The 17,250-nt window shown below is 32.1% G+C and overlaps 1 protein-coding gene across 3 annotated transcripts in view; it reads left to right on the top strand.

Moving 5' to 3' along the window:
- Positions 1–17,250, top strand: part of lrp1ba (low density lipoprotein receptor-related protein 1Ba) — a 470,228-nt gene that overhangs the window by 375,712 nt on the left and 77,266 nt on the right. For all 3 annotated transcript variants that reach the window (XM_017353408.4, XM_021469578.3, XM_073937439.1), the window contains 4 exons: positions 504–620; positions 712–831; positions 9,316–9,435; positions 17,086–17,202. In XM_017353408.4, coding sequence (XP_017208897.1) covers positions 504–620; positions 712–831; positions 9,316–9,435; positions 17,086–17,202 — 474 coding nt within the window. The remainder of the gene's footprint in view (positions 1–503; positions 621–711; positions 832–9,315; positions 9,436–17,085; positions 17,203–17,250) is intronic.

The raw sequence follows: 17,250 nt of genomic DNA, 5'->3' as shown, positions 1-17,250 counted from the left end.
ATTTACTTGTCACTTTGCTTTTATTTTTTCCTTTCTCTGTTCTTTCTTTTTTGTTTGTTAATTTTTGTTTTCATTTTGCACTTTTTAGTTCTGAAAACATGAGGCATACCACACTGTCTATTTCTTTTATGTTGCTAGTCAACCACTGTATTAATAGTCTTAGTGCCGGAGCGCATGACATCAGGTGCTTTTTTCCACACATATTGTCTTTCTTTCTTTCTTTCTTTCTTTCTTTCTTTCTTTCTTTCTTTCTTTCTTTCTTTCTTTCTTTCTTTCTTTCTTTCTTTCTTTCTTTCTTTCTTTCTTTCTTTCTTTCTTTCTTTCTTTCTTTCTTTCATTTCATTCATTTTTCTTTTTCATTTTCATAAATTTTTTGGGTTTCTTTGTCTTTTCTGTTTCTATTCACTTGTTTTTTTTTCTGTAGTTTTTTTCCTCCTGTATAACCCTTGTGCTTTCATTCGTTCATTTATTTTAATAATTTCTCTGTTCTTCTGTTCCTCCAGCGGAGTTTAAATGTCAGCCCGGCAGGTTTCAATGCGGGACAGGTCTGTGTGCTCTTCCTCCCTTCATCTGCGATGGAGAGAACGACTGCGGAGACAACTCGGATGAAGCCAACTGTGGTAATTACAGATTGATGGATGCATAAATGGAGCCTGCATAATAACACGTGATATATAGTGCAGTGATGTCCTTGTTTGCATTTGCTTTCAGACTCATATATCTGCCTGTCGGGTCAGTTTAAGTGCACACACCGGCAGAAGTGCATCCCTATAAACCTGCGCTGTAATGGACAAGACGACTGCGGTGACGGGGAAGATGAAACCGACTGCCGTAAGATACTTTTTTTATGTGTTTTTAAGTCAATGGTAACGAATGGCAAAGTTTTTTGAATTCTGTATACAATGGATTCAAGGAAGCTGACAAGTTTAGAAAGAATGTTGAGAGTTGAAAAATAGATTAAATCTGGTTCTTTATCTCCTTATAATGTGTTTACTGGCTCATAAAACATTCAACAAAATGTGTGAGAAGGTTCAACCAGAATATAATAAAATCAACATTGACGGTTTTCTTTTTCCTTTCTTTTCTTTTAACTTGCTTCTTCACTTTTTGTTTAGTTGTTAATTCTGTTTTTCAACCTTTCTGTCGACCTTTCATTTTTTATTGTTCTTTCCTTTTTTATTTTGTTTGTTTTGTGCATTCTGGTTGTTCTTTTCATATTTTCAGTATTTGTTTATTTTCTTTTTTGTCTTTCTGTTATATAGTTGTTGTTTTTTATTTACTTATTCATTGAGTCATTATTCATTCATTCATTCATTCATTCATTCATTCATTCATTCATTCACTCATTCATTCATTCAATCATTCATTCGATTTTTTCCTTTCTTTCTATATTTTTTCCCTTCTTTGTTTCATTTGTCATTCTGTCAACTTACTTTCCCCGTTTCTTTCAGTTTGTTGTTTGCTTTTACTTTTTCCTGTATTTCTTTTTTATTTATTAATAAGTCTTTTATGTTTCCATTTAGATCTTTCTTTCTTTTTTATTATTTATTCTTTGCCCTATTTTTGTTTATTTTGATATTCTGTCGGTCAACATTTCTCACTATGTTTTATTTATTTACTTGCTCAATCCATTGTTCTTTGTTCCTTTTTTGTTCTGTTTTTCCTTCTTAAATTTATGTTCATTCATTAATAATATTGTGTCATTTTTGTTTTGTATTATTTCTTTCTTTCTTTCTTTCTTTCTTTCTTTCTTTCTTTCTTTCTTTCTTTCTTTCTATTTACTATTTTACATTTTTTAATTAGTACATGTTTCCAAACTGAATTTTAGTTCAGTTTTTCCCCAACTTTTCTGTCTTTCACTTGATTTATTGTTCTTTTTTATTTTTATTTTTGCTTGTTTTGTTTATTATCTTTGTCTTTAGCTTATTTTCTCAGTTTTCATTTCTTTTGTTTCTTCTTTTCAGTTTTGTTTTTCAGTTTGTCAACTTTGCCTTCTTCATTTCCCTTTGTTCGTTGTTTGCCTTCTGTTTGTATTCATTTGATTTGTTTTGTTTATTACTAGATCTTTTTTGTTTTTTCCTTTCTTTTTTTGCTCATTTTTTGTTTCCTTATTCTGTTAATCTGTCTTTTCTGTCAAAGTTTTATTTCTTTACTTGTTCAATCAGTTGTTCTTTGTTCAATAATTACTGTATGTTTGTCATCGTTTTTTCTGTCATCCCTTATTTATGCATTTGGTTGTTCACTTGTTCTTTCTTTCTTTCTTTCTTTCTTTCTTTCTTTCTTTCTTTCTTTCTTTTTCTTTGTTGTTCTTTATACGTTATTTATGTATCATTTTGTTGTTGCTCATCTCATCTGATCTTTTTTGTTGAATCATGCATTTGTTCGTTCATACATGCGTTCATTCGTTTGTACGTATGTAGGTTTGTTCTTTTTTTTCATTAGTCGGTTTATTCAGTTCCCTTCATTGCTCTCTTTTGTTTATTTGCTTTCGTCTTTCTGTCATAATATATTCATTGTGCATTTACTCACTCTTTGAATTGTTCTTTCTTAGTTTTTCTTTGTTTAATTTTTTTAAATATTTTTTTGTTCTGTTCTTGTTTGCTGGTTAATTCATTCATTCATTCATTCATTCATTCATTCATGCATACATGCATTCATTCATGCATTCATTCATTCATTTGTTTTGCCCTTTATTGTTTGCCTTTTTTTTTAAACTTCTTTTTATACTTTGCAAATTTGCTTTTGTCATTCAGTCCAGGTTTTGAATCCATATCCAAAATCCAAGCATCTTATTTATTCACTTGTTCACGTATCTGAATCCTCTATTTGTAGGCGCAGCAGGGGCCTAATTTCTTACTTCTCCCAAGAGTGGAGCATCTTTTTTTTCTTTCATTCTTCCTTCCTTCCTTCCTTCCTTCCTTCCTTCCTTCCTTCCTTTCTAGAAGAACAATCTTTATCTCTCTGGAATGAGTTTATTATTCCAAGAAGGTTAAACTCAAACAGATTCAACATTTTGAATGGCCTGATGAGAAAAGAGCCTGGTAAACAGCTCTGAAAGTTTGCTTTCTCTTTCCTCGCCAACACAGCGCTTTTCCACAGCAGCGCTCCTGGAGAATTTAGGACACCGACAGCGAGAAGAAAAGAGTGAAATGAGAAAAGAAAACGCTAAGTTAGACTTTAACCAGAAATGCTTTTGTCACCTTCAGAAATCAGGCTGAAATAATCACCACTGTCTGTGAATCCAAGTTCAAAAGCAAGTCTTATTTTAGCCCATCAGAAGTGAAGTCTCTTGTTCAGATCTGAATCCTTCATTCGTAGGCGCAGCGGGGGCCTAATTTTATCACTTTTCCCCAGAGTGGAGCTTCTGGCTGGGCTTTGATGAGACGCCCAGTTCTGGTTCACCCATATGTGCAACCTAAGAGAGTCTTTCTTTTTCTGGGAGAATCAAAAGGGTTAAATAAATAGATTTGTTTTACTTATTCATTTACTTTCTTTTTTTGTTGTTGTTTGTTAGATTTATTTATTTATTCAGATAGTTTTTTTTGTCTTTAAAGTTTTAGAAACTGTTTTTTTTTGTTCTTTCATGTGCTTAGTTATGTATTCACTTGTTATTTGTTTCTTTATTCATTCATTTGATTTGTTTTTGTCATTCAACTGTTTTTCCCCATGTATTTATTTGTTTTCAGCTGTTTATTATTCTGCCATGTTTTGCCAATATTTACATTCTTTCTATCTACTCTATTGCTCTTTTTTGCTTTTTTTGTTTATTCATTTTGTCTTAAAATATTTTACTTTTTTGTTCTTTTACTTATGCAATCATCTGTTGTTTCAATTTTTTGTTTTGTGTTTTCTTCACTCATTGACTCGATTGTTCTTTAATCGTTTGTTTCCTTTTCTGCTGCATGTTATTATTATTATAATTTTTTTTTTGTATTTAGAAGTTTAGCCTTTTTTATGTGTATATTTGTTTTTAGGTGTTTGTTCTGTCATGTTTGTATTATTTACTCATTTGTTGTTATTTACTTGTTGTTCTTTCGTTCTTGTTTTTAATCTTGACTTTTAATTGTTTTTATTTTGTTGTTGCTTATTTTCTGTGCTTTTCACATTTTTGTTCTATATTTTTTGTATGTTTGATTTATTCATTCATCACTTCATCATTCATATTCTTTTAAGCAATTTATTAGTTTTTATTGTTGCTCTCAAATGTTACCTTTTCAATCATTTTTTTTTTGTTCTGTGTTTTTGTTAAATCATCCATTAATTTGTTTGTTAATTTATTCTTCATTCTTATTTCATTAGTTTGTTTATTCGATTTTTGTCTTTCATTGCTCTCACTTGTTTTTTTTTTGTCATAATATTTGTCATTATTCATTTGTTCATTATTTAAATCAATATTTGTTCTTTCTTTAAGTTATTTATTTAATACTTTGATTTTGCTCCCAAATGTTACCTTTTCGTTAAATCTTTATTGAATCGTTTGTTCATTTGTTCATTTTGTTGAATCATTCATTCACTCGTTTGTTGGTTGGTACGTTCATTCTTTTTTTAATTAGTTTGATTATTCAGTTTCTTTCATTGTTCTTTTTTATTTATTTACTTTTTTCTCTGTCATAATATTTTTTATTGTGCACTTACTCATTCTTTGCAATTTTCTTTTCTTTCTTTCTTTCTTTCTTTCTTTTCTTTTTTTCTTTGTTTGCTCGGTTGTTCATTTATTTGTTGGTTGGTTGGTTCATTCATTCTATTTTTCATAAGCTTGTTTATTCAATTTCTTTCATTGCTCTTTTATTAATTTGCTTTTGTCTTTGTCATACTAGTTTTCATTGTGCAATTACTTATTCCTTGAATCTTTCTTTATTTTTTTTTCTTGCGCATCTTATTTTGTTGTTTTCATTGTTCATTTATTTACTACTTAGATTTTGCTTTCAAATGTTACCTTTCCATTTTTTTTTTTTGCCGAATCGTTTTTTCATTTGTTCATTTTGTTGAATCGTTTGTTCATTTGTTCATTTTGTTGAATCGTTTGTTCGTTCGTTCATTAGTTGGTTCATTATTCTTTTTTTCATTAATTTGTTTACTCAATTTCTTTAATTGTTCTCTTTTATTTATTTGCTTTTGTCTTTGTCACAATATTTTTCATTGTACATTAACTTATTCCTTTCCTATCTTTCCTAACCTATTCCTTCCCTATTCATATCCTTCTTTCTTTCTTTCGTTCTTTCTTTTTTTCTTTCTTTCTTTCTTTCTTTCTTTCTTTCTTTCTTTCTTTCTTTCTTTCTTTCATTAGTTTTTGTTTGTCTTCAACATTTTAAAATATTTTTCTTTGTTCTGTTCTTATTTGCTGGTTCATTCGTTTATTCATTTGTTCATTCGTTTTTTCATTCATTCATTCATTAATTCATTCATTCATTCATTTGCCCTTTTTCATTTGCTCTTTTTTCATCTTCTATCTTTGCATATTTGATTTTGTCATTCAGTCCAGGTTTGAATCCGAGTCCAAACCCCAAGCGTCTTATTTATTCACTCGTTCATCAGATGGGGATTCTCCTGTTCAGATCTGAATCCTCCATTTGTAGGCACAGCAGGGGCCTAATTTCTCACTTCTCCCCAGAGTGGAGCTTCTGGCTGGGCTTTGAAGAGACGCCCGGCTCTGGATCACCCATAAAAAATATTCAGAAGTCAAAAAGGAGGAAAATCATTAACAGCATTGCACAGAGGCTTTTGAGGGTCTGTGAGGGCGTCTGGAATCCCAGCGAGCTGAGCTTTGCCCTGGGCACTGATTAGCCAGACAGAGGGAGGGTTTAACAGGGATAATGGCAAACGGAGCGAGGCATTAGAGACCGGCTTTAGACCTGCGCCTCTGGAGAGGGAGAGAAACAGCGCTGTGGGTCAGGATTGGTGCTCGACTGAAGGGAGTATGCCGGGTTTGGGTTTAGTTTAGCCTAGCGAAGGTCTGAAAACAGAGATGTAAAGAGAGAAAGTGAGTGCGGTTATTCGGACCACCTGTGTACAGAGTGCTTGTGCTTGTAGGGTCATGAATTAATCATGTTTTGCGGTGTTTAGAAAAGAAAAGATTGCTGAAACTTTGACAGGAATGTGGTTTAGATATCTTGAAGTGGATTGAAAAGAACTGAAAGCAAGCTGTATAAAGATTTTAATAGATAGATAGATAGATAGATAGATAGATAGATAGATAGATAGATAGATAGATAGATAGATAGATAGATAGATAGATAGATAGATAGATAGATAGATAGATAGATAGATAGATAGATAGATAGATAGATAGATAGATAAATCTGTTAATTCATCTCATTTAAAGCAGCATCATTACAGCCATCAAAGAGCACTAGTGTGCAATCCAGCATCTTCTAAACAGTCATATGCATGATTTTCTCTGAGGGACTTCAGATGTCCTGCTGTGAGCTGTGCTGCTGTTATTATGCACAATTCATGGCTTGATTTTTCGAGGTGTTGTACTGAGATTAAAGGACAGTTTTCTGCAGTCTGTCATCATTCTGTTCCCTCCTGGTGTCTGAAGCAGAATAAACACTCACCAAACTGCTGGATGCCATGAAGTAGCTCCATTTCTGATCTAAAACACACACTTGCAAACAAGAAGAAAACTTGAAGAAATAAAAATAAATAAATAAAAACATTTGTTTGTTTTTTAACATTTGGAAGTACATTTTGACATGTTATGCCTTAAAGCAGAACAGATACTCAAAAAAAAAAAAAAATGTAACAACACACATTTGAGTTTGAAGAAAGCTTGTGATTGTTCTGCAGTTTGTCAAATAAATTGTGAAGTGATTTTTTTGTTGTTGTTTTTATAACACTTTTTGGCATTTTATAACTTAACAAAAAACTCCAGAGTTTGTAAGTAGTTTAATTCTAATCTGAAGTATATACATTTTCAAATACAGAAGATTTCATGGTTATTCAGTGTTTTATCAAAATAACAATTTGAAAGTTGCTTCTCAAAATTGTATCTTGGACTAAGTAGCTAGAATTTTGATTTAACATATACATACTTTTCAATATGAAGGAAATGAATATAAATTATTATTCTTTAAAATTTAAAAAAAAAAGGTTTGAAAGTTATATTTTGCAATTTTTTTGGTGCAAACAGAAGCTCGAAATTTGATAAATACATTAAACTATCATATATATATATATATATATATATATATATATATATATATATATAGTTAAAGTCAGAATTATTAGCCCCCTAAATTATTTGCCTCCCAGTTTAATTTTTTTCCGAATTTCTGTTTAATTGAGATATTTTTACGGCACACGTAATAGTTTAATAAGACACTTCTAATAACTGTCGTAATGACAGTAAATATTTGAGTAGATATTTTTCAAGACACTTCAATACAGCTTACAGTGACATTTAAAGGCTTAACTAGGTTAATTGGGTTAACTAGGCAGGTAAGGGTAATTAGGCAAGTTATTGTAAAACAATGGTTTGTTCTGTAGACTATCGAAAAATATATAGCTTAAAGGGGCTAATAATTTTGACCTTAAAATGGTTTTTAAAAAATTAAAAACTAAATATAATAAATATTTATTAAATAAAAAATAAGACTTTCTCCAGAAGAAAAAAAATATTATCTGAAAATTTGTTTGCTCTTTTAAACATCATTTGAGAAATATTTAATAAAGAAAAAAAAAAGAAATAAATAAAGGCGAGCTAATTATTCTGACTTTAACTGTGTGTGTGTGTGTGTGTGTGTGTGTGTGTGTGTGTGTGTGTGTGTGTGTGTGTGTGTGTGTGTGTGTGTGTGTGTGTGTGTTTGTGTGTGTGTGTGTGTACACAAAACACAAAAAATAAATACAACTGATTATTTTCTGGTTTGTCAAATGTTTTGTAAAGTATATGCTTCTCAAAATGTATTCTACCATTTTAAGCCTTAAACTGTTGGATTCTCCATAGAGTAGAACAAATTACGATCTAAAAAAGTCTTATCTGTTGAAAAACACGAAGACTCTTGATTATTTTGTGGTTTTGTCAAAATAAGCCTTTCAAACATAATGCAAATTCAATGTCATTTGTGCGCCATGTGGAAATGTGCCAATATTGTCATGTTTACATTGACTTTGTATGTAATCTGTTTGTGAGAATACTTTATTTCACATTTATATTTCTAAGTTAATTTTCTAAGGTAATTAATTCCTAAGATACTTATCCCTATACAGATTTTGATAGCATTAGAGTTACATATTACTACATAGATTATGATAGCATTAGCGTTTCCATGTCATTAGACAGATTTTGTCAACGCTAGCGTTCCATATCACTAGACAGATTTTGTCAGCGCTAGCGTTCTACAGCACTATACAGGTTTTGACAGCATTAAAGTTACTTATCATTACATAAATTTTGATAGCATTAGCGTTCCATATCATTAGACAGATTTTACCAACGCTAGAGTTCCAAATCACTAGGCAGATTTTGTCAACACTAGCATTCCATAGCACTAGACAGATTTTGTCAACGCTAGCGTACCATAGCACTACACAGGTTTTGACAGCATTAAAGGTACATATCACTACATAGATTTTGATAGCATTAGCGTTCCATGTCATTAGACAGATTTTGTCAACATTAGCATTATCACTGGATGGATTTAGATAGCATTAATGTTCAATATCAGATTTTGTCAACGTTAGCATTTTAAATCACTAGACAGATTTTGACAGCATTAGAGTTCCATATCACTATACTTTTAATATCAATCAACAGATTTTGTCAACATTAGTGTTCCTTAGCACTAGACATATTTTGTAATTGCTAGCGTTCTATAGCACTAGACAGATTTTGTCAATGCTAGCGTTCCATAGCACTAGACAATTTTTGTCAAAGCTAGCGTAATACCTGACAACACTCCTGTTTTTCCCGGGAGTCTCCCGTATTTCAAACCGATCTCCCGCCACCCTCCTCTTTTGTTATTTCTCTCAGAAAACTCCCGTAATTCCCTCCGCACATAACAGTGTTAGCATTCCATATCACTATGTCGAATGAAGTCAGTTATTTCAAAAACTACAACAGAAAATCTAATGCAATCCAAAACTAAAGGCTTTGTATGAGATGTGTTAGGGTCAGTGTTAAGTGTTTGGGTTAAGAGTTAAATTGACGAATGTTGTAAACATAGAATTAGCGGAAATAACTGACACCCATCCGTTGAATTATTCGAAAATAATGCACTCCTTGTCTGTCATTTTTCTAATTATTCAATATCCTACCTTCAATAATTCCTTTCCACTAAAATGTTTGATCGTATGTTTCTCTCTCCACATTTCCAGCTGAAAACACCTGCTCTCCATCCCAGTTCCAGTGCAAGTCTACAATGCACTGCATCTCCAAGCTGTGGGTTTGCGATGAAGATCCCGACTGCGCCGACGGCTCCGACGAGGCCAACTGCGGTGAGTCCATCAGCAAAAATCACCCCGCGCTCATCTAAAACATCTATAAACATCCCAGTTAAAATCAGAGCTACCAAGTCATAACTTTTGTAACACATCGTTTGCTTTAGTTTTGCATTCGCTTTTCACCCAGAGGGCTGAATAAAGATGGCTTTCGCTTCAAGTTCTCTGAGTTCTTGCTGTGATCTTGAGGTTTTGCGGATGTTTCGGCGGGAAGCTAAAGTTCATCCTAGCGTGAATGTTTTCTCGGGGCGAATGTTGTCAGGTTGTGTTGTGTTTGCTTTATGAGCTGCTCAGCGATTAACCTTCTCCATTGGGCCCTGAATGGATAATTTAGTGTAGAGTAATCATGCAGGTTTGTGTGGTTTTACTTCATTTTAGCAGAGAAGTGTTGGTTCATGATGAGAAGTGGGTTTAATGGGTGAAGTAAAAGCAATTACTTTGGATTTGAGATTAAGTGAAGTTTTATTTTTTGAGCGTTTTGAAGTAACGTTTGTTGGCTGATCATTAGGCCTGTCACAATAATCAATTTATTGACTTATCGCTCAACACATGGACATGTCCTTGGTAATATATTTTTGGTCATGCAGTATATATCGGACATACATAAAAATAAATTCTTACCACATTTTAGCTAATTGCACAGCCTTTCTATATCTATTGGAGTTGTAAGTATGGTTATAAAACACTGTTGTACTTTACTATACTTTACTTTTACTGTTGTAAATTACTATAGTATATTTTAATGTAGGTGCCTGTGGACTGAAAATAGATGTTACTTTTTTTTTTTTTTTTCCTTGGACATTTTTGTTAACATTTATTATTTATTTATTTAGGATATTCAAATTCACATTCTGATTCCAATGCCTGATTATTAACGCCTAATTAATCATCAGCAGTTACAGTAGCTCTCTGCAACTCTCACATGGTCGCCCACTAAAGCTGAGCAGGGCTGCGCCTGGTCTGTACCTGGATGGGAGACCACATGGGAATGCTAGGTTGCTGCCAGAAGTGTTGTTAGTGAGGCCAGCAGGGGGCGCTTAACCTGATGTCTGTGTGGGTCCAAACCATCGACTGTAAAATATATGGACGTAGTGTCCGTGACGTCACCCATAGGTTTCTAAAGAGCGCAAAAGAAGCCACAAGTAGGTGCGGCCAACCGTCGCCATTTTGTTCGCGCGTCATCACACCCACGGCGGGATACCAAACAAGGGCAAAGAGGCGGAGAGTGAGTGGAGCTACAGACACCTGCTGACAGTTTGCATGGACCTGGTTCAGACACACTTTACTTTGGGAAAACGCTTAATACTTTATCATCTGTGACTCGTTTGTATTCTGACCACTCGTGCTTGGTTGTACACTATATCAATAAAGTGTTTAGACTTTTAAAAACACTGCTGTAATACATTAAGCCACTAAACATTGTTCTTATGACGTTTTTCAACAAGAGGAAAACGCGAATTACTTCCAAACACTTCAGATATAGTCTGTGTTAGTTAATGTAAGTCTATTGATGAAATCCAGCATAACACTGTATGACAACACTTCAAATGACTGTTCTAGAGCCTACAGCTAATCAATCTGTCAGATTCTGGAGTGCATTACAGCTCTAAATATAAATAAAAACGATAAATGATCTTAAATAAAACGAATACATGTATAGAGATGGTATATAAGTATGTAACGTTAACTTTACTCACATGGGAAACGGAGGCCACGTGAATGGTTTGTGAGCACAATTAAGTGCACTCAGCATGCCATGCCATCAAATAAGTGTAGGAAACAAGTCCAAAAGGCAGTTGACTGTGTAAAACCACATAAAACAACACAGAAATACGATAAATACACCGAGTTCAGTGGCTAATCAGCAGGATTCAGCTGAGGTGACGTGACGGCGACCAACGAGACCTAGCTGTCACTAAAGTGGCCACGCCCTTAATTATGCAAACTTAATATAACTTAATATAAAGGAAACGGATGAGATCTAAATAAATTCACCCCCTCACAGTTGTCATGAAGGGTAATATTAGCTGTATTAGCCAAAATCTTTTTTTTGTACCAGGCTGTAAACACCTTTTTTTCTAACAGTGGGCTCAATTAAAATTTGCTCTGTTTTGGAGCCAGGAGAGGCCAGGACTAGCGGAATTTCGGATGAATTGCAGTTTTAGTTACTTCCGTATTGGCTTCCCGAGAGAGAGCGGGAGGTTGCCGCTTGGTCCAAACGCCTCAGTATAGTGAAGGGGACTCTATATTGATCAGTGAGCGCCGTCTTTCGGATGAGATGTTTAACCTGTGGTTGTTAAAAATCCCAGGATGTCCTTTGAAAAAGCCCGGCATCCTGGCCAAATTTGCCATCATGGCCTCATAACCATCCCCATATTGTAATTAACTTCATATAATTGTCTTTTCTCCACTTATCAGCTGGTGTGTGATGTGCGGTCTAGCGCTATATGGCTGCTTTGAGTGCTTTTGAGTCATTTGAGTGTCTAGAAAAGTAATAAATGTGAGGAGTTATTATTATTATTTAATGTTTAAAATGGAAATATTCTTAATAATAAAATATTGTGTGTTTTTTTAAAGAGTGTACTTGCATTATGATGCTATCATAGGGTTAAAATGGTCTTAAAATAAGAATAATATTGTTTAACGCAATGAATTTTGGTGCTATATATCATGGCACAAAAAAAAAGATATGGCGATAGGCCTACTGATTGTTGATATTTTGATAGTTATTTAAGTTTCAGCCACTTTTACAAAAAATGCTGGGTTCTGGGTAAAGTTGTACTTTTAAAAAAAGATCATATTAAAAGGTTAATCTTTTGCCCGACCTCAGAAAATGTGTGATTATTCTGCAGTTATGTCACTTAATTTGTAAAGTATGCTTTGCTTTTTAAAACTTTTAAAACCATTAAGTAGTCTATCATTAATCTGAATATATAAACGTTTGAATACAGAAAATCTCATGTTTTTTCAATGTTTTGTCAAAATAACTGTTTGAAAGTTGCTTTTCAAATTTATATTTTACCGTGAAGTAGCTAAAATTATGATTTAACATACTTTTGAATATGAAGGTAATGTGTGAATTGTTTGAAAGCTATATTTAGTCATTTTATACTCTATAAAGTAGCTTAAAATTAGATAAATAATAAATAAATTTTAAACACTAAGAGTTAAACTATGGTTTAAAATGGCATAATGCATTTTGTGAAGCATATACTTTTAAAAATATTTGACAAACTGAAATGTTCAATTGATTTTTTCTGTTTATTTTTTAATTAATATCTGTATATGTGTATTATGAACAAATAAACAGATAAATTCAACTGCTCATTTTAGGATTTGTCAAATATTATGGAAAGTATATGCCTCTCAAAATGTATCATGCCATTTTAATCTTAACCTTAACTGTTGGAATCCGTAAAGAAGGAACTGTGATCTAAAAAAGTTTAAACTGTTGAAAACCAAGAAGACACATAATTTTATGGTTTTGACAAAATAAACTATAACTAACTTGAGTAAAGTGATTAAACCTGCCTTAAATGCGAAGAGTTGACTTTGCTTACAAAAAATGAGTAAACCTGATACAGCTTAAAACTATTGAGTTGACTTAACCGAATTTTTATAATTATGAACAGTTCATTTACTTCATACATTAAAAGCAATGTGTTTACTCAGTTTTTAAAGTTGTCAACTAATCGCTTTGAAACCAATGGATTTACTTTATTTTAAAGTAAAGTCAGCTTATTCATCACTCAGAACATGTTTTCTTCTATACTTATATGTGTTTCCTCTTTTGTGTTAGAATTATGTTTAGTATTGATAATATTATGTTTCTGCACAAAATGTTGTATAAGCCATGCACTCCTGTCCTTCACATCCTTGAAAGGATCACAATGGCGTATTTACATTTATGAGCATAATACTGTATTGATTTTAAAACATGAGGACGTTCTTAAAGTGTCCATCAGCGGACGAGAGATTCATCTGCACAAATCAATATCTTGCGTAACGTTACGTCTCTTTGAAAATGAGGCATTTCTAAACAGGATTGTAAGAAATAACACATCCACTGTTGGGCTAATAATAATTCTGAGAATGGATGTGCTTATTGATATTTATCCTTTATATTTCTAAAACAGGAACTTAATGTGAATATGTACAATTGAAATGGTCTTCTTAGAGTGTGGTAGACTGGATTAGGGCACTTTTTTAAAGAACTATTTGTGGAACTTGCTTTTTAAATAAGAGACTGAAAAACCTCATGATGTGGCATTATTAATTATGTTAAGATATTACAGCAAAATGGTGTACTTATGTAAATAATAGTGTAGTTATTAAAGTCAATTAATTCAGGTTATTGACCGAAACGTTCAGATTTTGAAATAGTTCTTAAACTTTAATTATACAGTATATAAATACAATTATACATTTCATAATTTTTTATTTTATCTATTTTTAATTTCCTAAACTAATTATTTGGGGATTATACAATTGTCAAATAGCATGCATAATAATAATAATAATAATAATAATAATAATAATAATAATAATAATAAAATAGTCTAGATTTTAACTGAATAATTATTTCATTTTTGTAAGTAATTTCTCACTCTTTTCTGGGACATTAGTTTGTTGTAACTGACTAGTTTATCTAAAATAATTAATAATTTGTATGTCAATTGCATATGTTTATAATTTGTATTTTTATCTTATAATAAAAAAATGTAATGTTATGTTTAGTATTTTAAAAACATCTAATAATTCAATATAAATTGTTTAGAAATGTAAAGAAACAATATAAATAAATAAATAAATAAATAAATAAATAAATAAATAAATAGTAGTAAAATTATTTGTTGATAATACAATTATGTTTTTATATTATTAATTTCCACACCAGTGTTTGGAAGACGCCATCAGCATTTTTAATTTTCCAACTAAATGTAATGGTCCTCAATATAAGAATGTATTTAATATGTTTATATATAAATACATTTGTAAGTTTTATCATCACTTGAATACAGATAAATATAATCAGAAACACTAAATACTTGATTGAGAAACAGGTCAATTTAGTGCATTTTCAAGCAATTTTGTTTTTAATTTAATTTATTTTTTTATTTTTTTTTAGCATTTTAAGAGTAATTAGTAAATTAAAACCACAAAAATCTAAATCAAAAATAAATATTTATCTTTTTTTATATATAAAGTATTTTAACATATTATTGTCTAATGGCATCATTAATAAAAAAAATCAATTTGTGTTGACGTATTAAGTTTTTAGTTATTGGTTTTTTTATATATTTTTTTATTTTACCTTGAGTGATATGAATGTTTTATTTTTTTTAATCATATTATTGCAAGCTGTCTACATGGCTAATCGGTGTCCTGAATAGCTCACTGCTGTTTTTGAGCCACAAATAACCATCCACATCAGTGTTGTTTGAGAAGAATGGATGATTGCGTTCAGCTCTCGAGAAACATTCAGCATGGCGTCCTGCTCTTCATTTGTTGAATGTAGAGCTCTCGCATCCCAGCATGACCCTATTTATTTATTTTGAATTGCTCACATGATCTGCCTCGCAAGCTAATTAGCCAAAACACTAGCCATAGCACACCAAAATCAACAAATACGTATTCTTTCAGTATACCTGCTGCGTTTTTTTGTTAGTCTTTACAAAAGAATCAGATTTTATTGTAATATAAAAGCTATGTTATGTTGTTTCTGGAAATGGTAGATAGTCAATAAACTAGCACAATTGCACTGATTTCTTCTTAAAAACATATAATAGTGCGTATGAAAACATATATTGGTGTTAGTATCATTCTCTATGCAAACTCGAAGGTTAAAATTCTCACTGTTTTCCAACCTGAAGGTGATTTGAGCCCTGAAGTTATTTTGGAGCACGCTGAGGAAATATCTTAATATTCCGGCCCTTGCTCTTTTCTAAATTAGAATTCTCTTAATGTCATTTTAAGTCGGGGAATTAGCACTCAAACACAGCGTTGTGATTGTCAATTAATCATGCATTATGTTCTCATCGTCTCTCTAGATAGCTGGATTAGTCGCCGGCGACATTCAGATGAGGAGAAATTGCATTTCTGATTTCCTGTTCTCAAATGAGCTCGGATTAGCATGTTGATTATTTTCATGGAAAAAAAGGAAGATGTGATTTACACCATTGTGCCTTCAAGTCAGGCTTGAGAGATGTTGCTGTAAAAAAAAAATAATAATAATAATAATTTAATAAATAAAACGTTACAATTGACAGAAACATCTAAGGTTGTTAATCAATGGAATTTGTGTCAAATTTGTGTCAGCAATTTGTGTCAAAACTACTATTAGCTCCACCCACTTGGAAACTAGCATAGATGCTTAAACATAAAAACCATCATTATCCTTATTACGACAATTATGACTGTTGTGTTTAGAAACTACATTACGCATAATGTAGGAGTCCATAATGTGGGAGGGTTCCCACAATCAGAGAATGGCAGCAAGCATATCAAAAAAGCTTTTGAAATCTTCCTTTCTAAATTGCCAAAATATGTTGAAATAATAAATGGTCATAATCACAGTGTTATTGAAAAACTACATTACCCATGAGGCTGAGGGAAAATTCAGAAAGTTGGAGTGAGCAAATGGCGCAAACACGTCATTGTCACAAGTTTATTAAAAAAACATTATCCATGATAATGCGACAACTCAACCAATGAAAAAATATTGTTCAAATCCAACACTGTTAGCCCCACCCACTTGAAAACTACAAAACATGCTGAAATATGAGAATCCTCATTTTCATTGGTTTATTGAAGAACTGCGTTACCCACAATGCTGTACAACAATTAAACCAGTCAATCATGACAAGCTAATTTTGCCAGAGGAGGTTTTAGCTCCGCCCACTCCTAAACTACAAAAATATTTTGAAATATAAAAACTACATTACCCATGATGCTGTGTGGAAATTCAGCCAATCAAAGAGTTGCAGTGAGCAAATTTCTGCAAAACTTAAATTTCCACTTGGAAACTTCAAAATATGCTGAAATATGAAAAATGTCATTGTCACAAGTTTATTGAAAAACATTATCCATGATTATGTATGACAATTCAACCACTGAAGAAAAATTGTATGAATACCAAATTGCATCGAAATTGTGCAAACACTTTTAAGCCCCACCCACTTGTAAACTACAAAACATTTTGAAGTATGAGAATCCTCAATATCACAGAATTATTATTAAACTGCATTACCCATGATTCTGTACAATTATATTAAGATCCGGTCATGATCAGAGAGCATGTAAAAAAACTACTTTACCCATGATGCTGTGGAGAAATCCAACCAATTAGGGAATTGCAGTAAGCAAATAATTTCAAACAAGCTTTTAACTCTGGCCATACATAAATTACATAAATATTCACATTTTCACAGCATTGTTGAACATCTGCAATTCACATGATGTTGTATAAATATGTTGTACATCACAGAGTCATGCAAATCACACAAAAATACATTTTTGCCCGCCCACTTTTTTGAAAGTTTACGATCTAAGAGGAATTAAGGATTCGTAAATGCAGATATTACAATACAAAACTACAATCCTATTTATTCATTCATTGATGGTCTGTTTGCTTGTTTGTGTTCACAGATGAAAAGACATGCGGACCCCATGAATTCCGCTGCAAGGACAACAACTGCATCCCGGACCACTGGAGGTGTGATGGACAGAGCGACTGCAGCGACAATTCAGATGAGGAGAACTGCAGTACGTATTTCAGCATTTAACTCAACTTTTGCTTTTAACTTTATGTTT

This window comes from Danio rerio, chromosome 22 (genome assembly GCF_049306965.1).
Source record: "Danio rerio strain Tuebingen ecotype United States chromosome 22, GRCz12tu, whole genome shotgun sequence".
Classification (NCBI taxonomy): Eukaryota; Metazoa; Chordata; class Actinopteri; order Cypriniformes; family Danionidae; genus Danio; species Danio rerio.
Note: the sequence above shows the minus strand (reverse complement) of the source record. Positions and strands in the feature narration are given on the sequence as shown.